This window comes from Colobus angolensis, unplaced genomic scaffold, assembly GCF_000951035.1.
Source record: "Colobus angolensis palliatus isolate OR3802 unplaced genomic scaffold, Cang.pa_1.0 Scaffold137, whole genome shotgun sequence".
NCBI lineage: Eukaryota > Metazoa > Chordata > Mammalia > Primates > Cercopithecidae > Colobus > Colobus angolensis.
In genome coordinates, this window is record NW_012114455.1 from 4109098 (window position 1) to 4134251 (window position 25154).

At 42.8% G+C, this 25154-nt stretch overlaps 1 protein-coding gene across 3 annotated transcripts in view; it reads right to left on the minus strand.

The window, feature by feature from the left end:
* The window catches only part of ETS1 (v-ets avian erythroblastosis virus E26 oncogene homolog 1), a 130071-nt gene that overhangs the window by 15859 nt on the left and 89058 nt on the right, over nt 1-25154 (minus strand). For 2 of the 3 annotated variants that reach the window (XM_011934653.1, XM_011934654.1), the window contains 5 exons: nt 16834-16953; nt 15667-15867; nt 12415-12492; nt 11125-11373; nt 6508-6768 (listed from right to left, as the gene is read on the minus strand). In XM_011934653.1, the coding sequence (XP_011790043.1) occupies nt 6508-6768; nt 11125-11373; nt 12415-12492; nt 15667-15867; nt 16834-16953 (909 nt within the window). The remainder of the gene's footprint in view (nt 1-6507; nt 6769-11124; nt 11374-12414; nt 12493-15666; nt 15868-16833; nt 16954-25154) is intronic. The other variant, XM_011934655.1, reaches the window with a different exon arrangement.

Sequence of the window (25154 nt, forward strand, 5' to 3'; positions counted from 1 at the left end):
CTATGGATGGAGGTGACAGCTAACACTTAGAGCCTAGCTTTCTGTATACCCAGCACTGCTCCAGGCGCTCTCATAAACTAATTCATTAGTTCTCACAACAAGCCTATGGTATAGAAACTATTCTTACTGCCATTTTGCAGATGACGAAAGAGACACAGAGATGTTAGCTTGCCAAAGGTTACACAGCTGCTCGTTGGCAGGGTCTGACTCCACGCTCTGAATTCTACAGGGGTAGCCCCTGAATGTTGCCCCTGGTAAAACCACATGGGATGACCACTCTTTCTTGTGTTTACCCTGGACTTCTACCTGCAGACATTCCCAAGTGACTGACGGGGTGTTTATGAGTGCTCCAACCTGCAGGCGTCACATGCAAGTCACTTTGGGAGGACAGGAGGGGCAGAGCTTCTCCTGAATGAGCCTCTACACAGAGCAGCAGCTGCTTAACTCTCTGCAGCAGGGGAGGCCATTCAAGGAAAAGAAAGAAGTGCCAAGGGGGCAAAAGCAGGGTCATCTGGGACACCTGGCAGGGCCTTTCCCGACAGAGGTGATGGGGAGTTTCCAAGGCCTGTTGTTTAAAGGCAATGAAGACTGGTGTGGATGTCTCAGCAGCACGCTGGCTGCATTCTGCTCAATGGAAACATTTTGCTTCCTCCAAAGGTGGAGCTTCAAACTGGAGACAGAGTGGAATTCCAGAACAGTCACCACCCAATTCCATTATTTGTAGTGAGACTTTATTAAAGAAACAGTGACCCCAAAAATCAAAGACTCAGAGACTCCTCCTCTAAAACAGGCAGTGGGCTACACCCAGAACAGAGGGGTCAACCTGTGAGTCTTCTGGTGTCCAAAATCCAGGCACCCTTTAGGCCTCAGAGAGTTGTAAACAGCACCAGGGTTCGAGATACATTGTACAGGATGAACAGAGCTCTTCTGTCCGAAGACTGCTTGCAAGGTATTACCACAGCTGAATCAAGACACTAAGGTGGTTCAGCCAGTTGCAATCTTCAAAAGCCGTGACAGAAATAGGGAATCACCACTTTCCACATTTTTAAAAAGACATTTAGAAAAAAAGAAAAAAAGTTCACAGTAAGGACGAATCCTTTTACCACGTGATCTTTTTCTACTGGTAGCAGATGATTAAGAAAAATTCATGCAAAACTAATTAGGTAGGAGGCAGAAACAGTGAAATTACTCACAGGCAATAGAAAACAGCTTTGCCTCCCAACCAGTTCATATCTTCCCGGGAATTCTCCTCCTCCATGCTCCAAAGTACTTTCCCATCAGTCATATAACTGAGCAGCATGTGAGTCTACTGCTCCACGGAGATCCCCAGGTCCACGCCAGGCATCCCTTTAGGATCCACTGCTAAACCCAGCACAGTGAATGGAATCCCTGCCAGCGTCTCAGCTGCTGGCTGACATGAAGGCTCTATTGAAGCTGAGGGGGCTGCCAGTTTCCTGCAACTGGTTAATTACAGCAGCCTCTGAGTAACAGAGGGAAGACACTTTGTTTCCGCCCTTCTCATTCCCAAGCTCTTTTCCTCTTACCCAGCCAGGTGCCCAAGGATGCTCTACATAGAGGCTGCGATGGCTTCAGCAAGCCTGGAAGCCAGTCCCGGCTTTGCCTGGCCTGCAGACCTCAGTGAAGCGCCCTAACTTCTCGGGGCCTGACTTTAGCCAGTTTACACTGTCTTACGCAACAGCATTTACATGGAGAGACTTTAGATTCCAGAGCTTGGCTCCAGTAATCCCCCCAAATTAAAAGGCTCTACACTGTGCCTAATCAACATGCCCGCAGCACAAATTCACACTGCACTGGTAACCTGCTTTTACTCTTTCCTTATCACTAACTTAGGCTCATACCAAAAGTTTCCTCAGTTGTTGTCTGTACCTGAATACGTTGAGATTATTTTGCAATCGAGCTTTCCTTCAGAAAACTGTGATTTCAGCGAATGCTGCCAAATCTCAGATTTCATTCTGAATTGAAGGGCTTTGAAGCACTTCCTTTTGCAGTAAAGTTGTTTATCTTCAAAAACATGTTTTAGCAGTAGTTTTGGGTTACTGAACCCTAAAACTCAACTAAGAGCCAGAACCCTAAGGTTCTGGACTTGGCCCTGGGACTTTCTTATTGTGTGACTTTAGACTGGCTCTAAAGTCATCTATGAAATGAAAAGAAGAGGATTTATTTCAGGGCGGAATCAATTTGAGAGGACCTAGAGGAGAATGTACGGGGCTTCTTTTTCTGCAAGACCTTTTGTGTGTGTGTGTGTGTGTGTGTGTGTGTGTGATGTCTCACACACACAAAAAACTTGGAGGTTGAATTCCAGATAGTCTCAAATTTAGCCTTAAGGAAACTGCCTATTTATAAATCTGTGTAACACCATAACCATAAAACATAATTTCATTATGGTTAATGAATGGCTTTGGGTTTAGCCTTTTTCAGGCTCCTAGAAAACAAGAAAACCACTTCATTCGCAATTGCAAATCAAAGACTGAGAACACACCTAGACATTGATAAGGGCATTACCACCAGACCTGCTCAAATACAGCTGCAGAAGTGATAGGACTCCTTATCTGTGGGTATGAATGACAATCTGGAATGAAGTTCAATAAAGGTGATTTATAAGTCAATAATTCTGGACAGAAGCCAAGGCCAGCTCTCCTCCCTTCCACATACCCCTAACCCACATACACATAGTGTTCATTAGTGACAAGAGGGAGACAAGGTCCTGATCAGTCTAGGCAGGCAACTGTAATAACCAAGGAGTACTCTCATTCTCTAATATGAAGAAAAGATTTTCTATTCAGTTGAGACATTTGGTGCTTAAGATTCAATTCAGAAGCTACCTCTGTGCAGAATGCAATTACATACATGGCCTTGAATAAGTCATTTTTTGTGTGCCTGAGTTTCATCATCTATGAAATGGGACTAGAGGGGTTGAGAGGAAGAGACACTACTATGTGACAACCTACTATATTATTCTATACCTACTGAAATGGAAAAGCAAGAGGAAGAAGAGACGCCTATGTTTTTCAAGGACTTGGAAAGCGTTTTGCTTAGGTCTATAAAATGTATATAGAAAACATTGGGCTACTTCTCTAGGACTGTGTTGTAATTAGAAGGGGTTCATAATGTATCTTCGAACAAAAGAAAATGGAGCTTTCTGATGGTATCAGCTTGATAACCGTAAACAGTTCACAGTAAGGTAAGGAGGTACATTTTGGCGGAAGCCAACATTGCATTTGATGTATTCTTAACTCAGCTAACAAGCAGGCTTTCAAGCCATGTTATCTGCCCCCGCATCTTGACCTAATTTAACAAGTTGCTATGGGAGCCCAGTGAAGGTTGATGCAATTCTCTTATCTTTGGAGGAAGAATGTAGCTGTGCAAGAGAATGTGAAAATTCAGTTTCTAACTGATTTCCACACTTACAGTGCAGTAAGAAAGACATCCTATCAAGAAGTAAAATGTATTCCTTTGGAGGTGATATGGACAAAGACCCAGACTTCTGGTGCAACGGCAGGAAGATGGATGCTCTTCCCAGCTTGGAGAATCTAAGCATGCACCCTTTAGTTCAGGCCAAGTAATAGTGACATAGAGCCATGTGTACCCCTACTGTGTGGCCAAACATATTCTGGAGCAATCAAATTTTAAGGGAACATACAGAAAAGTTGAGCAGAACCTGAGCAAGTAAGTGTAACTTTTACAAGCAATAAAATGTATTGCCAACAAGTGTATACAATGATTTCTGCTTTCCATAGTACTTTTGCAAATTTCAGCTCATTTTAACATGTCTGCATAAAGCTAGACACCCATTTATAGGCACTCTAGTGACTGCCTCAGGTGGTGGATGAGGCTATATGGGCACATTTCATCCGCTTCCCTATTCCCTAGGATGCATCTTAAATGAGGCTGGTGGGGGCACCATGAAGGTGTGAGATCACCCTCAGAGTTTGCAGTACAGGCAGGAGGTGTTCATCAGGTACCAATTAAAGGAAAAAAATAAACACTAAAATGTGGGTTGCTCCTCACATACCTAACAAATCCCAACTTTCATTCAGACCACAATAACAGGAGAATCCAGTTCAAGTCTAAGGATATTTAAAATATCTTGAATTCAAGGAGACAGTGAGCCCTCATATTCACTTTTCTGCACTCAATATACGCTCAGACATTTGCTGAAATAATTGAATTGTTATAATTGAGGGTTTTTCCCTCTATGTCTAGCACAATGTTCAGCATTCATTTATTTAATTAGTTGGTTTAATTCAATTACATTTTCACAGATTTCCTGCCACCGAGACAAGAATGAACACTTCTACTTCACTAAAAGTAGAAAACGGTAACAAGGTAAATTTGCCTAAAACCACACAGAGTGTTAGAGTTGGGAGGAAACACAGAGGACTTCTGTTTTCTGGACTATTATTCTCACCACCACATGAGATAGTATAAAAAGTGAAATTGCAATTGTCAAGGAGAAATAATTAAATGGTAAGATGCTTCAAAAATGATTTTTCATTAAAATGGTTACTTCAGTCTTTGAGACTTTTAAGTGATAATCACCACCCCTTTTCTTCTACTCACTAAATGTTTTACTCCCTTATCCCATGTCTGAAGAAAGAGAGAAAGGGAGAGAGAGAGAGAGAAGAAGGACAGAAGGGAGGGAGGGAGGGAGGAAGGGAGGAAGGAAGGAAGGAAGGAAGGAAGGAAGGAAAGAAAGAAGGAAAGAAAGAAAGAAAGAAAGAAGGAAAAGAAAGAAAAGAAAGAAAGAAAGAGAGAGAGAGAGAGAGGGAGGGAGGGAGGGAGGGAGGGAAGGAGGGAAGGAAGGAAGGAAGGAAGGAAGGGCAGAGGAGAGGGTGGGCAGGCAACTATCAATCTATCCAGACATAAGTCAGACCTAGAGCATAGTTTCCCCTGCACCACAAAAACAGAAGCAAGCACTGGCAGTTAGAGATAAAGTCTACCTTGCAAGGCCACAAAGTCATTTGAGAGCTACCTCTGCCTTTCCTTTCTCTTCCCTATTAAGCAGCACGTCTCCCTTCCTTTATCGCTATATTCAAGTGCAGTCTAGTTCTTTAACCCCTAACAGGTATAACTGCATGAGCTGGCACTCTTGTACATCCTGAGAGTGACTTAATATACTTTTCCTCACCCCAGATGTTTCTAATGGAAATGAATATACTTCCTAATAATCTTCTTCCAGAGATGGGAAAGGACTCCCTTGAAAAGTAGTAAGTTCCTACACGCTAGCCATGTTCAAGCAAAGACCACGGGGGTATTGTAGAAAGAATAAAGTAAGGGCCTTTGAGTTCCATTCCTGGCCTTGACCTTGTTGCTTCCCCAACCTGTAGACATAATTCCTGAGCACTGCTCATGCAATGAACTGCACTAGGAGCTATGTGGAATGCAGCATAAGAGAGATACACCTGATCTCTGAAGGGGGAGTAAGTTTTCAAGCATTTGAGTTGTTTTCAAAGGTCACTGGTTTTCTTCTTAAAAGACCTAAGGCTTTCCTGAATGCAAAAATGAGGATTCAGCATACTCTAAAGATGAGACAGATACCTCAAGAGAAACACAGATCTTGCTGTTTGTCATCATCCACACAAAGGGTCCCTACACGAAAACGCATCCAGAGTGGAGAGAATTATAAGAGAATAAAGGCCTAGACCACATCTGAGTAATCAAAGCTACTTTAAAATAAGCTCTACTCACAATACACTTTCTAATTTTTAGAAAACACTGCAATCTTACAAAGAGATCTGATGATTAACACATTAGTATTCCTTGGCTATTTCTCAGCTATACTCTCCATATGTTTTTCTGGTTAAGTAGCAAGATGTGCTACAACCCATTTGAAGAAAGAATTGTTTTGCTCTACTACCAAATCAAAGCTCAAGCTCTCAACCTACATCTTCCTTTCTCTATGGCCTTTCTTCACTCATCACTATCATAACCATAAAGTCGAGTGAGAGAAGGGGTCTTCTCTATAGGCCAGGATGGATGTGGACAGGGCGTAGTGTCACTGAGGACACTGCTCCCACATTTGAACAGCTGGCCTAAGGAGAACGGTGCTGCAGAAGAGTCCAGTGTGGAGGCCATTCAGTTGTGCCTTTGAGAGATGCTACTGCTGATTTTGTATTTAGAAAGACCTCCCAAGAGCAGACCAGGAAAAATCCCCTGATGCCAGGCCACTAGACAGAGTTTCCAGGAACACCAAATCATCACAGTTCCCTTCCCCCAGACATGGAAAAACACCAAAATATGTTTCCTACCATTCTTGGAAATGATCCCTTTGAAGAGAATGATACTATTTGCTTCCAAAAATCAATGGCTATTCACAAGCAGAGTGGCTAGAGAGACTAAAGAATTCTTAGAGAGACTTCTCCCCGCTGCCCTGCAAAAGGGAGTCTGTCGTCGTCTCTGGCCAGAGGTGCACCGTGCCCTCCAGGAAGGATCCCACCCACAGAAACGTGCAGACGGAGTTGGCCTAAGCAGCGGGAGGGCGCCTACCTGTGTAGCCAGCTAGGGCAGCAGCAGGAATGACAGGCTTGTCCTTGTTGAGGTCAGCACGGTCCCGCACATAGTCCTTGAAGGTGCCCTTGGGCTTGTGGTTGGGCAGGGCAGCCGGATAGTCCTCTGAGTCGAAGCTGTCATAGGAGGGAACACGCTGCAGGCTGTTGAAAGATGACTGGCTGCTCCAGGACTGGGTGAGGCGATCACAACTATCGTAGCTCTCTATGCTTTCAAAAGAGTCCTGGCCCCCGAGTTTACCTGGAGGTAAAGGAGGAGGTAGGAAGAGGACAGGGGAGGAGGGAGTGGGAAAAAAAAAACTGTAAAAACCCTCTTATGGAGGACAGATTGCTAATCAGATCTGCAGGAGGGACAGAAGAAGGGAGAGGCGAATGGGAATGGAAGCTTCAGGGGTCATGGGTTTACTCTGGGGAAAGGGGCTGCACCAGGCCACCATCTGAGGGTCCACGGCCACTCTGCTGCCTGGTTTGAGAATTCCAAGTACAGAGAGTCAGAGTCAAACGCTGCTCACATCTGTCAGAGTAATGTTTGGGTCCTCAAGAGTTCTCAAGCCAGAAATCTAGAAGCTGAGGATCACACATGTTATGATACGATTTCTGGCTGATGTTGTAGGCCCAATGAATAAATGAAGAAATCGGAGCAATGTCAGGCTGAATTCCACACTCCAACTCAAGCCAATGAGATGATTTCAAAAGGCCCAGTTTGGAAAATATTTTGGTCATAAGAAAAAAGAATCCCATTAGACTAAGAGCAGATTAGCCTTTTTTGACCTTGGAACTAAAGTGCTATTTTCTTAGCATTTTTCCCAAATACTATTTTAACATAAAATATATGAACTGACCCTATGCCTTTTCAAATAGAGTAAGATGGTATAAGATGCTTTTCCCAAGAGATTTTAAAATATCACACACACTATCACTCTTCTAAACAGAAAACCATATTCTTTATCCTCTCCAAGTAAAATTATGTATTGAAATTTAAACTTCATTGGAAAAGTATAGGCAATACTTAAAAGGTTTATTAAAGAGTTAAGGTCCACAGCAGTGTCAGAAATCCTTTACTGTGTGAGTTGCTTAAGGCATTCTTAACTGACCACAAGATCATGCAAGTTCATTAATTTCCCAAACCAGGTTATAAACAGCTGCTATGATTGCACAATAGCTCCTGGAGAAATTTCCATTGGTAAAAATGCCACTAAAAAGGAGGCTAGCAAAAAAAAAAAAAATGTTTTGGAGGAAAACAAACGCATCTAAGAGCTAAAAAGGCTCACAGGAATGGTTTTTATATGCAACTTTCAGATACTTTTCAAGTAACCTAAGTTAAATCATGGGAGACTAGATGGTCACCTCAATTCAGCACAGGCCAAAAAAGGCAAAGGGATGTGACAAATATTTACGTAGAAATATCCGTAAATCAACTCTTAACTGTTCAGGGGTGATTGATCTATAAATTTCAAATCCCAGAATAAGGCTGACTCGTACAATTTCATATTAGTGTGCTCCCAGTGTATTGTCTTCTCCATGACAGTGCAGATTGCTTAAAACAATCAAAATCAAACATGAACAGATGCCCAAACCTAAATTAAATATACAGGAAAATATGTTGCTCCCAACATTGTTTAAAGATCTGGATAAAACGCATTTGGTTGAGTGTGTACTTTTTGTAACATCCACTGCTGTAGGTTTTCTCTACTTCCTGACCCCTCCAGAACTGCTTTCAACAGAAAGCTGGTGTCATCCATTTCATCTCATTCCTTCCTCCACTCACCCATTCACAGGAGGGTTATCTCTGGAAAGTAAACTGAAGGGCTTCATGGAGTTATCAGTCTGGCCCACCCAGTCCACTATCAAAAGGGCACCTCTTCATTCTTATTAAAAATGAATATATATTTCTTCATAATTCTTTCCCATTTACCCAGCAGAAAGTCATCTTTTTCACCTTTTTAGAAATAATCTAATTTTCTCTTCAAGAAATTTACACTAAATGATTCAATGAAACAGCCTACAACCAGAATGTCAAAGCCTTGTTTTAGCAGAACAGGAAATTTTGTGGCATCTCATAAAAAGGTATTTGTTCATACCAGCTACTGATCTTCATGGCCATTTATTTTCTCTTTGAGACGAACATACCAAAAGCCTAAGAAGGAGAATTTATATTTTCATCAACACCCCACCAAGTTGATAGTATTTATGCTAAAGTCTCTCCGAAATGATTCCATCTCTATCAGCCAATTTTATACTTGGAGTAAAAGGAGATCACAATTTTCACAAGCAAGATAGTAGAGTTTCCAAGGACTCCCAATAAGCAAGGGGGCTAAACCAAGCCAGAACCAGTCTCTGGCAACCCCCCCAAACATGAGGCAAATGCAACCCTGTTGAGAGCTGTGGTTTACAGCAGTAGGCAGCTTTCATTTGAGCTCGATTTCACAACCCTGGTGCTGGGAACCTTCATTTACGGGTATTTTATCCAAAAATGGGTAGAATCCAACTGGATTAGATACTCCGTTATGCTGCGGTGCTCATGCAGGAAAACCTGTGTTCTCTAAACTGTCCACCAGCCAGACTTTCTGAGAAGGGCCTCGGCAAACTCCTTCCAAAGCTATCTGACTCCACCGAACAGACCTCAGAGCACTCAATACAGAAGAAGGGACAGCACCCAGCCACCCACTGAGCAGACTCGTACAAAGACAGTCCTTAGGGCCCACATAAGTGGGGCATAGAAGCACTCTGTATGCTGTAATGCAGCCTGTGAATACTGTACTATGATTAGTATAAATAACAATCGGCTAACAGTAATGCTTTCAGTCTAGACCAATCACAGCATCTCAGATTCAATGGCCCTTTGCATAGGCCCTGTTTGCAGCACTTCTAACATGCAGAAAACAGCCCTGCACAAAATCGTCTTCCCCTCAAGTTTTTGTGGCCTGAACTTGGAGGGAGGGAAGAAGAGTGGAGCCAGAAAGAAATACCTCATGTCTCTTTGTAAGGGTCACTTTTGGTCCATAGTCATTAGTTTGGGGTTGGAGGGGTGGCGGGGACCAAAACCAAGAACGAAGGAAAGGAGAGAGAGAAGAGACAATTACACAAATGCAAAGCCAGATGCAATTTCAAAACAATGTGACAGGAGATCTACCCAAAGTTACAACATGGCCGAGCCCAAACCCACAGGCTTGGCCTCACCGTGTAGATGTACAGAAAGTCCCACAAGGAAGAAAGTCGTTTTAATGCTGTGACCCCCCCATAAAAAAGAAACACATATACACAGACTTGTGTGTATGTATTTAAATAGACACGCACCCAAAATTAAAAAGAGCCAGAAAGGGGAAGGCCGACTGGTCCCACCCATCCCCTTCGGTCTGAAACACAAACACCCTGGGGCCTTAAGAAGGAAGATGGAGGGTTCTGATTTTGCAGGGACTTTCCCTCTGCAGGGCTTGCTGGTGATCCCTAGGCCTGCTGGGAGGAAGTGTGAGCCTGAATACTCGAAGAAGATGACAATGTGCAGGACCCACGATTCTTCAAAGTAAAGGTGCCAGTGGGCTCTCCTCCAAGAGCCTCACAATAGGTACCACATATGGTCAGTCACTGAGCAGAAATCACTCATAGGCCAGCCCCAGCCTGCCATCCGACCCAAGCCCCACCTGTCAGCTTTCTCCCGTTCCTCTTCCCATTTATAATTCTTTCCCAGTTACCCACCAGAAAAGTCCTCTTTTTCACCTTTTTAGAAATCATCTAGCTCTTGCTAAATAGACAAACCCTTTCTTACAAGAGACTGCATTTTTCTCAGAAACAAAACAGTTTGGACACTTTACTAGGTAGGTTGTATCTCTGAGCGTTTATGTGCTGTTTCTAAAGATTGGGTGCATTTTACCTTTTTTGCTCTATGTCAGCCTGCCCTATTTTGAAACATTTTCTTCACTGACAGTGAACATTTTATCATTATTATAATAGTCATGTTAACAAAACTACCTTCTTTTGGAAACCCCTGGCCACCTCCTTCCCTGGTCCTCTAGCTAAATACACACTTTCACCACACTGCTGATGACTGGTTCCAAACAAACCGTTGGTTAACCAGCTTGTATCTTCCCAAACCAAAAAAGTCACAGGAGGCTAAAGATCCCAGGCTGGCCAGCAGAGGCCATTCCAGGTACCAAGCTAGGATCTACAGTCAGACCCAGGAGTCCTCTGGGAGGAGCACCAGGACACACGCTAAGCTCAAGGGTTTTCCAGGGTGATGACTTGAACCATTTTTATTTGATTATGTCCTCCTCAAGGAAAATAGAGCACACCTTTCGAAGTGACCAAATTCAACCCGAGTTATTAATTGAGAGAAACATTTTGCCCAAGTAAGACATTTAATTTCTTAGATTGCCTGAGTCTGATTTCACTGTGGACCCCATGGCCTTTGTCATAATAATGGACTTGGCTAAAACACCACGATGGAAAGTTCTTAGTATCTGGACACTCTAAGATGGGAAGGCTGAAACTGAGGAATCTACATGTCTAATAAATGAGAAAAAAAAATGGAACCTGAAAAAACTCACAGTCAGGTAATTCTTGTAAACACAAGAGCTTTTAGAGAAGAAATATGACCTACCACGACTGGCTCTCCCCATGCACATGTTGTCTGGGGTGACGACTTCTTGTTTGATAGCAAAGTAGTCGTTCTGCAAGGTGTCTGTCTGGAGAGGGTCCCGGAGAATGACCGAGGGGTAGTCGTTCTCATACTTGAGGGAGAGGAGCTCTTCTGAGCTGATGGGATGGAGCGTCTGATAGGACTCTGTGATGAAGCTGGGCTCTGAGAACTCGGATGGTGGAACACACTGGGCATGCTCGATACCATAGCCTGGAAACAAAGGGTTTGCAATTAAAGAGAGGAGAGATTTGTACCTAAAAAAAGCAGTTTTTCACCACTGACAGGGGCCGTATGACATGGAACAAGCTCCTTAGAGAATAAAGGGAAAATACTTTAAATCAGAAAGGCTTGGGTTTTAACCTTGTCCACTACTAAATAGCTATGGCCCTTGACAAGATAATTGATTTCCTGACTTCACATTCTCATCTATAAAATGGGGGTGATTGCAATCTTTCCCGGAGCACTGCGATGAAGATGAAATGAGGATATAGGTAAAATGCCTACAACATTCCCCACACAATAAGCTCTTGACACAGGGTAGTTAACATCATTGTGTTACTGGAATAAAAATTGTAATCATGTAAAAAGATAAAATGAAAAAATAAAACCTGTTTAATACACCCTTTAAAAGCAGAGCCATCAGAGAAGATGGTCCTATAGCTCAGAGCTTACATTAGTGCAACAGGCTCAGAGGCATTCTTTCCCTCAGGCTCTCTCTTCAGTATGGCCGGTATCTTGCACGAAAAAGGAGAAGGCTGTATTTCCTCTAATAGAATTTGAAGCTGCATAGCACACTCTTAAAGAAGGATTTTAGAGGAAATGCTGTCATCTCCACTAGTAAAAAGGAAACAACAACAGCCAAGATCAAATTCCTAACCCAACCCTCTTTTGGCCATCAGAGTGAACAGTACCAAATCAGAACAAAAGTTTCAGGGCTCCAGTTGCAGTCTCTCTGCATGACTTTCAGGTTGAAGGTATCAGAGAGGGATCTCAGTGTGTAGGACTTTCAGGTTGAAGGTATCAGAGAGGGATCTCAGTGTGTAGGAATTTGGTAGGTTAATGAACCAGGTATATAGGTTGAAACTTTGTGCTTTGTGGAAAATAATAAAATAAAGTAACAAAGAAGAGTCTACATCTAAGAAGATATTATTTTTGATAGAATTACTATGAAGGAGCCTGAGATCGAGCCTGAGATCGACGGAGATAGGGATCTTTTCCTAGTTTCCTATAAAGGAGTAGAAATGAACTTACTAATGAAGTAATCCGAGGTATAGCGGGATTCTGGATAGGTTGGGTTGACTCCATTAACTTGATATGGTTTCACATCCTCTGTAATGAACAGATAGGGAATGAACAACGAGGTCAATATTCAAGTCATGCTTGGCCTAAAAGGATCTTGGATGCAAAGACCACAATGATCTCAACCCCTTTTCTAAGAAATCTGCATACTCATTAACTGAGTTGGTATCTGAGTCCATCCTGACTGTGACCTTGTCTAAACATGAGATCAAAAAAAAATGACTAAAGTTATTATTTCAGTAGCGGCAAAATGGGATTTAGTATCTTGGAAAGAGAATCCATGAGTAATCTCTAAGGGCTGAGAAGGCATTCAGCATTCATTCTCAATGCATTCATACTGCATGTATGTCGACCACACTACAGCCAAAGGCTTGAGTGCATCACAGGTTCGCAGGATCGATCCCCAACCCCCAAACTGGTCAATTTCAAAACTTCTCAAAAGTATATGGCAGTCTTTAGGCAGTAGATTTTACATTCTCCATTTCCTCTAACAGATGTCTGGTTTTTGTTTTGTATTTTTCCCATTGCCCTCAGGTTTCAAGTTCAGGCCCAGACAAGAAGCAGGACACTGGTAAGGTGACTCCATTTGGTGAAATGTGACTGGGCTTGTGTAAAGGGAGAGAAGAGCAACCCAACCAAGCTCCTGCCCAGATGCCAACTCCCCTAGGAAAAGGAGAGGAAGGGAGACGAAACGAAGTGCACCTGTGGCCAGAAAGCTCTGCACGACACTGCAGTGAGCCTGGGATCCTCTAATTACCCTGGAACAAATGCTATGGCCTCCAATTCTTGTATGGAGTAGTCTGATTATATTTCACCATAAGAATCTGACATAAAGAGAGTATGGGTTTGGGTTTTTCCTCAGGTATTTGATAGCTTGTTAGGAGCAAAGTCTGCTGAGAAAACAAGTTTATGCCTGCACAGAAAAAAACAGTTCCCAGTTGAGATAAAATGATTAAACTTTGCTTTAGCAGTTTATCAGATTGAAACATCCCCGTACGTTTGGCCTTCCACCCCACCCCAAAGAGCTATGTTTTTTTGGTGCTGTGTTGCTTTAGTTTAATTACAGAACAAAAGCTGTAGTCTCCGCACAAACATCATGCTCATCTCGTCAAGTAACTGAACCTGAAGAGGAAGAATTCTTTCTGCCTCTCTCACCAGAATATTGGGTGGGATGATACGGCTTTTGCTCTCAAACATACTAACTTATATCCAAATTCTCTTAAATTTTCTTACATTCTTCCTTTACCCTAAGCGAGGCCAAACCAGTCTTAGGGGCCAAAAGGCCCCCGGGAGTCCACATTATTATACAAAAGCACAGGATGGGATGTTAAATTTTAAGTTAAATAAAAATATATTGAGGCCGGGCATGGTGGCTCACATCTGTAAGCCCAATGTTTTGGGAGGCCAAGGCGGGCAGATCACGAGGTCAAGAGATCAAGACCATCCTGGCCAACGTGGTGAAGCCCCAACTGTACTAAAAATACAAAACTTAGCCGGGTGTGGTGGCGCACACCTGTAGTCCCAGCTACTGGGGAGGGTGAGGCAGGAGAATCGCTTGAACCTGGGAGGCGCAGGTTGCAGTGAGCTGAGATCGCACGACTGCACTCCAGCCTGGTGACAGAGCGAGACTCTGTCTCAAAAAATAAACAAATAAAATAAAATAAACATGTATTGAAAGTTGAAATAAAATGAAGTTTAAGGAGATGAGTGATATTGAAGAAATTGCTAGCCTGAGCTTCATTTTACAGACAAAGACAATAATAGGACTTGTCCTTACTGTCTCACACGGTTATTTTGATAATCCAAAAAGAAAATGTATTTGAAAGCACTTTGGAAACAAGGAGACATGAAAGATATTAATTGTAACTACAATCAGAGACAGGCTTAGATAGCCCAAAACACCTGGCAGCTCCACTGTGATAAATGGAGGAAAACAGCCTCTTAGTAGAATATATTGGGTTACACAGTCTGATGGAATCTGCTATTGTGTTTAGAAGTCAACAGGCAAATCAGATCTTTAGGAGGCTGCCATATCATTTCCCTCTATAAACAGGCTGCTCATGTCAACACCTATGGGTGGGTGTCTGTGCACGGAGAACACGCCAGTGCTTTGGGGAAGCCTGTGCAACTGCCTGCCATCCTCGGTAAAAGCAGCCACAGAAAGACGCACCTAGTTCTTTCCTGTGTTCCTTTATGTCTTATTTTTCAACAGAAGGTGAGGAGAAGGAACAAAGATAACACTTTTGAGCACAGAGAAATCTAGTTTGGGTCTCTCTTGAGCACTGTAGAGTGGAATATATTCTTAAACAAAGGAAGGTATTATGTGGGGTAAAAGTGCTAATCCTGAGTTCTGCTCCCCTCCCCCAGCGTCTGTGCCAAGAGTTAGAGCTGGTGACCACAGGGAAAGGGTGGGCCTGGGTTAGAGAGGGCAATGGGCTTCTAGGCTTACAGTCAGCTGGAGGACACTGCTGACTGCTGGTAACTGCAATTTATTTTAAGAAAAAATCAGAAAAATAAGCGCAAAAACACCCAAGTTTGCCGCCTGCTGCTGTTTCTATACTCAGCCAGGACTGTGGTACATGAGTCACTTGGTCCAAAAAGGTTGGAAGAGGCTGTTAGGGGAGGCCATGTCATTACAAGGTTGCAACACAGCGTCCTGATATAACCCCAGTTCCTGCTCCACATGTAAAAGGTATGATGCACTACTGCAATTCCAATCCAGTTAGTGGGCAGAGAAATCTGTCTTATTAACATGCTCTCAGAAGCTAAGCTTTCCCGGGATGTGATCAGGTATTATGTGGCCATGCATCAAGGCAGTATGTATTAAGATTGCAGAAACACACACACACACACACACACACACACACAAACTATTCTTGGGTTGGCTGTGGGCACTGCTTGTTCAAACAGGGCATGAGTTTGAGATAAGGACCTGGATGAGAATGTTGCAATCCAAGCAGCTTCAGAGGTACAATCTTGCAGAAGATTAATATCTGGACCCCCAATATGTAGAAGAAAAAGAAATTAACACTCATCTAAGAGTACCTGCTGTACGCTGAGCAGTGTACCAGGCACATCCCCACATACGTCTTACAATAGGACACCCACAAAGAAAGGCATCGACGTCACACCATTGGGTGAGTCCCCTACCCCTCTCACAGCAACCCCACATAACCTCCACCTCTCCCTGTTTCCACATTTTACCTTTCTGCAGGATCTCTAGATGTTCCCATAAGATGTCCCCAACAAAGTCTGGGGCCAGCTCGAGAAAGCAGTCTTTACCCAGGGCGCAGAGGGCTGCTCCATTCATACAGAACTTCTGGAAGTCTACACCTTTCAGGCTGAATTCATTCACAGCCCACATCACCCAGTCCCGAACATGGGTTTCTGTCCACTGCCGGGGGTCTGAGGAAAGACATCAGATGAAGATCCAGCAGGTCAGGCTCTTAACTCCTATCCAAGCCTCAGAGAGGACACTGAAGGAACGGAACTTAGCTGAGAATGCTATCTTTACTCATCGAATGAGGAAGCACCAGCCTAGCCTGCACACCGAGTGCCTTCCATCACCCTCCCCTCCACATTCAACATCTCCGCCTTCTCTATTTCACCAGCTAGGAGGTCACTACTGCCAGCCAAAAAGTACCACGTGAGTATTCTCTGCCCTTGCAGGCAAAGATTTCCATGAATCTCCTCTTTCACTGCCTTATTCCCATTGGACTTTTTTAAAGCCCTGAACAAGAGAACAAATGACTTCTTTAATAGCAATAATAACAAGAGATTGCTCATGCCTCTCCCTGCTCTTAACTTATAATATACTTGAGACTATTATTCTCAATTATTTTTTATCTTAGCCAATTATAGTGGTAATAATTGTAGCAATTAGTAGTAGTAAGTCATTCAAATGGCACTTGGTAATAACATTATTAGGTGCCTGTATTATACCAGATACTCTGCAAAGTCTGTACTTAGGGTAAGCCATGCCTTGAGTAGCACTGTAGTACTGATAACTGCAATCTTCGTACATGACCTGAGGTTTAACCTGGCTGTACCTGCCAATGACACTTAGAAGTTCAGATGACAGCAGGTGTACTGCCCAACGTCAGAGCTGCTCCAAGAGATCCAGAAGTGATTCTAGTGAGCAGGCAAGTTTGAGGACCACTGTCCTCATACCAAGATGGCAGGGACAAGCCCAGGAGATGGGGCAGCCTCAGTGTGTGTGTCATGATTGCCCTAACAGATGGCAGCCATGGTCCATAGCTGCTGACTCCAATGTGGTTAGTGTAACGTCTGCCTCACACACTCCAGGTGAGAAAATGAGTCTTCCCAAAGGGTGTGACCCCAATCACTCTTTTTCCAACTACAAAATCATACCTTTGGGGATCCCCAGTCGTTGCTGTTCTTTAGTGAAACCACTGAAAGTAGCTTTTAATGCTTGAGACATCATTTCTTTGCTGCTCGGAGTTAATAGTGGGACATCTGCACACTCCATATCTGCAGGAAAAAAATTGCATATGAATAACAAAAATTACATAGGTAATGAACCACTCATAAAACATCACAAATGGACTGTAAGAAGGCAAGCTGAGAAACAACTGCGCTAGCATCCTCACCAGAGCACCACGGCAGGAATTTTTTTTTTTTTTTTTGAGACGGAGTCTCGCTCTGTTGCCCAGGCTGGAGTGCAGTGGCGTGACCTCAGCTCACTGCAACCTCTGCCTCCTGGGTTCAAGCCATTCTCCTGCCTCAGCCTCCCAAGTAATTGGGACTACAGGCATGTGCCACCATGCCCAGCTAGTTTTTGTATTTTTAGTAGAGACGGGGTTTCACCATGTTGGCCAGTCTGGTCTCAAGCTCCTGACCTCAGGTGATCCACCTGTCTCAGCCTCCCAAAGTGCTGGAATTATAGGCATGAGCCACTGTACTGGCATGAGCAGGCAAAACTTAAGGGGCTTTCCACATTGTGCTAGGCCTAAAGTGTCCTGCATCCCTGACAAACAAATGTGTTTACTCTTCCTGAACACCTCTACTAATTTATACACAGTCCCTGCTTGTCTTTCACATTTACCGAGAATATTAACGTTACTACATGCTTTAAGTTACCTATGAAAAGAAAATAATATTCATTCATTCATTCAACAAATGGTTATCTAGCACTTGCTTTGTGCAAGGAGTCAAAGAAACAACAGTGAACAACACAGAAATAGTCTCTACAGGAGCTAGCCATCTGATTCTTGCAGTAGATTCAGCCACTACAAATCTATTTATACGGTTAAGTGTTCAAATACAACGTCAATAAGGGCTTCAAAGAAGACGTACATGATGCAACGTTCATGTGCAACAGGAATTCCTGGATGTCTGAAGGAAACAGGAAAGGCCTCCCTTAGAAGACAGACATTTGACCTGAGATGCGAAGGATACATGAGAATTTAGGAAGAAGAGAATACTCCAGATCAGTGGTTCTCAAAGTGTAGTCCTCAGAGCAGTGACATCAGCATCAACTAAAAAAGATCATTTTGCTTTAAGATCCCCTTCCCCGTTCTGTAAAGAGTGGTTTAGGAGGTGAGTATGAATGGATAAGCAAGACATTTTAGAAAGTTACTACATCAGTCCTGGTGAGAGATGATGGTGGCTTTGACTATAAAAGTGGCAAGGCAGACAACATAAGTGAGCCAACTTGAAGTGCATACAGGATGAAAAATCTATAAAGCTTGGTTAGTGTCAGTAGTGAAGAAGAGTGAGGCATTACAGCCTGCAGATTTGCAAATGTATCATCATTTGCTATACCTACATGCACCTTAATCTCTGCTATGTCCATCCAGATCCTCCTGTATTTATGGACCATGTTCACGGTGATGGTACATAAATAGAGCTGAACTTAAACATCTTCTGAATTCACCTCAGGCACAATTTCCCACAAAAAGTGAATAAGCAAAGACATGAGCTGAGAATCCCTACTAGCTTTCCTGTCACTTTTTGACAGTGATACACTTTACTGAAGTGATTTCTAGAAACCTGAATCTTCAGTGTATCCCATGAAACTGACTTATAAAGTGACTAAGTTTCAGGCAAGGCTACTACAGAAATTCTTCAACTGGCTGTTTCTAAACTTTGGTTGGTTAAAAAATATTCCCTGGACATAAAGAATATGTTATGGACTGAATGAAATTAAAACATAGGATAAATCTCTGAAAAAAGGAGCAAACATATTGCCTCTGAATGTCGAACTAAGTGGAAATTACACTGCATAAAAGAAGGAAAGGAGGTACTTTCTCTCCTGTTTGCTTTTAGCGATGCTGTCAGGAAACTGCTAGAGTCCAGGCTGTGCCCTGGAAGAACAGAAGGGCTCCCTAGCCGCTCTTCCAGGCCTTGCCAATGATGAGGAATCTGAAGTTCCAGGGAGTGGTGAGTCTGGGTTGCCCTGGACATACCCAAAAAAATCTAGTGGAAAAAATCAACATGTCTCCAGAAAGGTTGACAGAATGATGGAAAATCCCAGATTGTTAGGGGGAAGAAATTGGGGGAGGGGATAGAGTGTTGATTACATAACATCCAGCCCTTCAAACAATGGAGTAATCATCAAATGAGTCACTAAGAAACTCATGGCTGCTCCCTATCCATCCCCACTCTACACCTCCAAGAACAGCTCAGCGGCAGGTCCAGAAATGTCTTCCCTTAGAGTAGAAATCAGTTTTACTTTACAGAAAAGGGCTCTCTAGTTAACCAGGGAGTATCGCTTCTGAGAGAAGAGACAACTGTGGCAGCCTCAGCTCTCAGCACACGGCTAAACACACGAGTCAATCAACAAATGTTAAGGGAATTAAATTTTTCCAAATTTGAAGCAACTTTCCTCCCTTCACCTCCATCCAACACGAATTCATGAACTTGAACTGTGTGGGTTTTGTTGTGCGGGTTTGTTCCCTCCATTAGATTTATGACTTGATGAAAAGGACCTTACTGATGGCGCAAATTGGCCAGGACAACACATGTGGAAAATACAGGTCAGGCCAAATGGACAAGCAGTGGTTCTGCTGCAACGGGAACTGACGGATGAGACTGACTAGGAGGCCCCCAGAATCTTCTCAACATGAAAGCTAGGACAGTGGGATGCCAGTGTGAGGTGACAGCCAAGGATGACAGCAGAAAGCCTGAAAAAGAAGTTCCTTGATTCTGGCTCCCATAACTCCACATGCCCTGACAGTGTGGTCTGGACAGGACTGCTGAGCTGACAATTCTCCACGTAGGTTTCTGCTTCCTGTCAGGGGGCAGGCATTTCTGGGTTCTCGCTTGTTCTCTCCCAGGAAAGCAGCTAGAATTACTTTTGCCTTTCCACCTCAATGCCACCTCCACAAGCCCAGTCCACGTGCTGTTGGGGCCCCGTCAGAGGTGCCTGGCTCTGCCCCTCTGGCTGTGAGACTCAAGTGCTAGATCTCTGAAAAAAACAGCTCACATTCCAGCTGAGGGGAACCATCTCTGTCCACTTAGGACACCTGCATTTGGACTTGATCAGCTCCAGAGAAGACACAGCATTGTCCTTGGAGTCAAAGGATTTGGATATAAAAGTCAGAACTTTATCCTATAAAGTGTGGAACTGTAGTTTTTTTAAAAAAAAAAAGTCAAACTCCCCTCTCTAAGTAAGTGAACAGTTGGCAAAGATTGTCTTTTTCAGTTGTGTGAGCATTGCACTTAAATGATGACTGATCATGTTCAAAAGTGTATATTCAATAGAAAATAAACCCATCATAGAAAATACTAATTCAAAAATTCCCTTTATGCTGTCTGCAGATTGTAGCAGTTCTGTTGATTATATTCATCAAAAACAATAATAACATCATTACACAGGTGGAAAATCTGACATGACTTAGCCTAAGCAGATACCTCTTTACTCTTAAAATACTTTACTTCATTACCTATTATAATATTTTTACATTTGGTACAAAATATTTCTAATTTTAGAATCAGTGTCTTGAAGTTAATCAATACCTCCATAGACATTAACTAATTATATTTTATGGAAAAATACTGAAATCTCCTTTGTGCTAATAATTATAATATCTTAAATTCAAATAACGTATTTGTTTCAAAATGCTGAGAATCTGCCCTGGAGAAACACTATGCCAACACAGTGGAGATTCTAAACACACTGGAAAATGAGGACATAAATATATTGCAATTATATTAGATTTCCTGCCCACTGATTATTCCTTGGGACCCCACATTTCAGTTAATATTTATAGGAGTTCCCCTAGACCTCCGAAAGGACAGTTGTGCAGAAGCTGGTGATTAAATAACCATTACAAGATTGCACAGTATTTAGACAGAAGTGAGCAGGTAGCTTTCCCTGAATCTGCAGAAGAATAAGCTAGTGGCATTTTGAATGCGGGGAAACATCTGCTCATTTTTCATTGTGGCCTAACCCTGAACCACCTCATAGATGTTTCAAGTGAAATGTAAAACAAGGGTTTCCATTCACTTACGTGTAACTCAAAGTCAAGAGCTGTTCAGTTTCCAAGAACCCTTCCAGGGTGTTTCATGTGTCTTTTCATACCATTCTTTTCAGTTATTTGAAACTGAATGGCTCTTACCAACAATGGTACACAGAATCTAAACACTAGGTGGCTTTTGTTCCGCAAGAAGTTCAAGACATCTGGTCTTACTGACCTCACAGGTTTATTCTCTCACCATTCTCAATCAATGATCACCGGAAGACTGGAGCACCTGGGATCCTAGGGTTAGGAGATGAGGGATACAGCCAAGGACAAGAAATCCAAGGTGCATGTCCCAGTTTTGCATGACCATTGAACTGGGCCCAACCCCATCAGATTATGATACCAGTCATGTGTGCTGGGTATGGTCACACTCAATAGCAGCATGAAAGAAATACCAAGAGTGAGTAATATGCCTTATACCTGAGAAATGCTTTACAGTTTGCCAAGACTCTTCACATACACCACTCCAACATATCCTCTCAACACAGAACTGCTGAGGGGCCTGGAAAGGTATCACAAGGTCCCCATTTCACATATGAAGAAATCAAGGCCCTGAGAGATCAAGAGCTTGACCTAAAGTCACAAGGCCATGAGGGACTATCTAGAAGAGTGGCTAGAAGCCACTCTTCTAACTCTTAAAGTTCAGGGCCTTTCTCTCTATTCCACTGCAAACAGAAATGGATCAGATACCCAGGAAAACCAACATTTTCAGAGCTGAGAAAGAAACAAATGGGACTTTTCCTTTCTTACTTTAAAAGATTTTAGGAGTGATTAAAAACTTAAAACCATTCCAAGAAACCCAGGGTTTCATACAGCTAGCCCCGTAAGAACATAATTAACAGCCATTTACAGAATCAACTATAATCTTTTCCTTTCCTGGCACTCAGTCAAGTGAGGCTTCCTTCCATATGCAGCAAATGGGTTAAGTGACAACCTGGCTTCCTTCTCTGTTTATGTGCAACCCTGACTCAGCCTAATGGGTAACTCTGCATATAACAGAAGTTTAATTTGTTACATAGAGGCTTACTGAAATATATTTTTTAAAGTAAAAGTAAACCAAGAATAAACCTTCTGGCCCACATGGAGAGGATAAAAGAACAGTTCTCCAAATTGGAAGATAGGATTCTAAAGACAAAGAAAAAAGAGAGAGGGGGGCATGCACTGTTGACAACTTGTTGATCAAAATCTATGGGTTCTGATTTCACTTACGCCATTAGTGTAGACACACTGGATAAGTCACTTACTCAATTCACTTTTAAAAGAGGTCTGTTCATAGGTGGTGTCTATATCCCTCATAGAGTTTTACATTTTTTATTTGGCAATTTTCAAACATACATAAAGGTAGAGAGAAACTCGACTCAACATTTATCAATACTACCCGTTTTTATTTCATCTTCCACACACATGCACACACATACACACACGCAGAAGAATTATACACCTAATCCCAGACAAGTCATTTCACCCACAAATATTTCATTGTCACAAGGATATTTTTTAGATAAAGGGAGATCATACAGTTAAAGTTCAATAAAAGGCAAATAAACTCAAGGAAAAAGAAAAAAAAGGCTTCAAGTTACTTTCTCTCGTGCTTAAATCTAGGTCTATATTTCATGCATTGGCCCATTTGAACCACAGAACTTCTTTCCAAGCAACACTGTCATGATCTGGAAAGTGCCAGTGTTAGATCACAGAGAGATGATTTCAAATCAAGATGGCAAGCCAGTTCTATGGACTTCCACTTCCTACAAGCAGAAGGTTGATATTTCATCTTAATGGTCAACATCCTCATGAACTTACAACTGTAACTAAAGTGTGCAAAAACTAAAATAAAAAGGCTGGGAGTTCTGGTCAGCAAAAAAGGGCAGTGTGAAAGGTAAGAGCATTGTCGAACTGCCAAGAACAAGTCCCAGTGTAGGAGATAAGGCACCTTTACCCCTTCAGACCAAGACAAATAGAGAAATGGCTGCAGCCACACTGACGGATAGCTCTGCTTCTCAAGTTGATGACCCCTGGAAAGTGGTCACTGGTCTCCAAGAGGACTCTCCTGATAAAGAAGCTAATGATCTCAGAATAATGTGCAAAGGAATCTCAAAGAAAGACAGTCTCTACTGCCCTCTCTCATTCATATAAATGCGGGGTGGAAGTAGAGTAGAAGGGAGTGGTAAGCGATTCCTGTGAGAGGCACTAGAAACCAAGCAGGCAGGACTTCCAGCTCAGGGAGGTGCTATAATCCACAAAGTTTCTGGTTAAGGTTAATGCAACGAAGGGAGACAAATGTCCCTCCTCAGCCCCTTGGCTATATTTTCATAAACCCAATGATGTGACAACACAATGGGGGAAATGCAGGACTCTTGGTTCCAGCAAGAGCAAAGCAATAAATGACTCAGTGCCCATGCTGAGGCCACCCATCCCAACCAAACCGTCTATTATTGTGCCAAACAATAGTATACCACGGGACCTGGAACAGACTCATGAGTTAGGAAACTTACAACTGGGTTTCTGACCTTCTTTTAATACCTAACCCTTTCGAAGTCACCAGCCGATAAAAACCACTGCAAAGAAGGGAGAAGAAGCTGCATAGAAAATCCCCAATTCACCCTCCAGTGACCTGATTGACCAAAAATGCAAGCCAGTCTCAAGTTACAGTATCTCGGTTTGCTGCCAAAGCACACAGCCGCTAGGGAAAGCACGCTCTTTGGGTACAACGTGCCAACTCTGAGGAGATGCCTCTCGGCAGAGGGAAGCTGCCCTAAGACAAAAGAGATGGTCTCCTGCAAGGCAGCTCCAAATTGCATGGAGAAGCTGGTTTCAGGTCCTGCAGCCAGGCCTGAGAAAGAAGCCTGTAGAGAGGGCTCAGCACACTGAACATCTGTAGGAAGTGACCTCAGACTTCTCCCTCTTCCCTTCATCCACCTCCTGCCCCATCCCCCAAAAGGAGTTTTAACACATTATTACCACTGAAGTCCTGAGGATTTGGTGACTCACCAGGCTCACACATGGTTCCAATGAGCCCTTGACCATTACATGGTAGGGAAGCAGGAAAAACAAATGAAAGCAGCTGTAATTCGGCAGCGCCGGAGTTCAGACCTGCCAGACAAAAGGGATTGCAGGCATGTTCCCAAATTCGTTCAGGCACCTGACATGCACAAGCTATTTTTAATCACTGGATTTATTTCTTTCCTACCTCCTCCACCATCCTCCACCTCAGCAAATGTTTCGAAGTCAGAGCAAAACCCAAATCAATTCCAGGTGTTCAGGGAAACCCAGAGAGGCTCTTCCGTTCCAGGATCCGAGCCAGAAAGCAGAACTGCCCCCTGGGTCCTGTAGCTAAATTTTCTCGCTCTTTCCTTAGACTAGTTCACATCTCCCACCCTAAACATTGGGCAAATGGCCTAAAATAGGAAATACATGAATGAATGTGTCCTGCTGGAAAGGCTTCTAACTATGTGTTTTTCTCTAGCAGCCTGGCAAGTGAAGGTATGTAAACCAGGTCTCAAAGCCCCTCAGATGAAGCTCGCTTTCATTCTCTAGGATGCTCTACCTGCCATGCTGTGAGGATTAAGTGGACTGTATGTGAAAATGCATGTGAAAGCATAAGACATAGTAGGTGCTCAACAAATCATTGGCTACATGATTATACTGAAAAGCATCTTATAAAATATAGACTTAAAAAAAAAGATTTTATTTCCCAATGCTTACAGCAGCATCAAGAAGGAATCTGGCAATTTCTCCAGGTACAAACAAGCGACTGAGAAAATAAGAAAAACAAATGCAAAAATCAGATTCTGAGACATAAATGGAAATTGACATCCCCTGAAACCAGCATTTTTTTTTTTTCTAACAGAATAGACTAATTTCTTACCTATTCTGCATCCTCCAGTCTACTAAGGGGAAAATACTTCTTGCAACCATCAGCATCTAAAATATGTTTGCCATGACACTTCAGAACTACATGAATCCAATGCACCTAAGATGCCTTTTGGTTGTAAAAATATCCTAAGAGTTCCACCTTAGAATCAATATGGTACAAAGTAAAGGTATAATTTTATGCTGAGAATTCTTTTCTATGTGTTTGGAATCTGCCAAAACCCAAGCTGCGTTGTAACTGTCATTTATGGGCCTCTAAATTAATGACACTCAAGCAATTTAAAAGGAAGTTTTAGCTATTGAGATTATGATTCCTGTGTACAAAGACCACCTCAA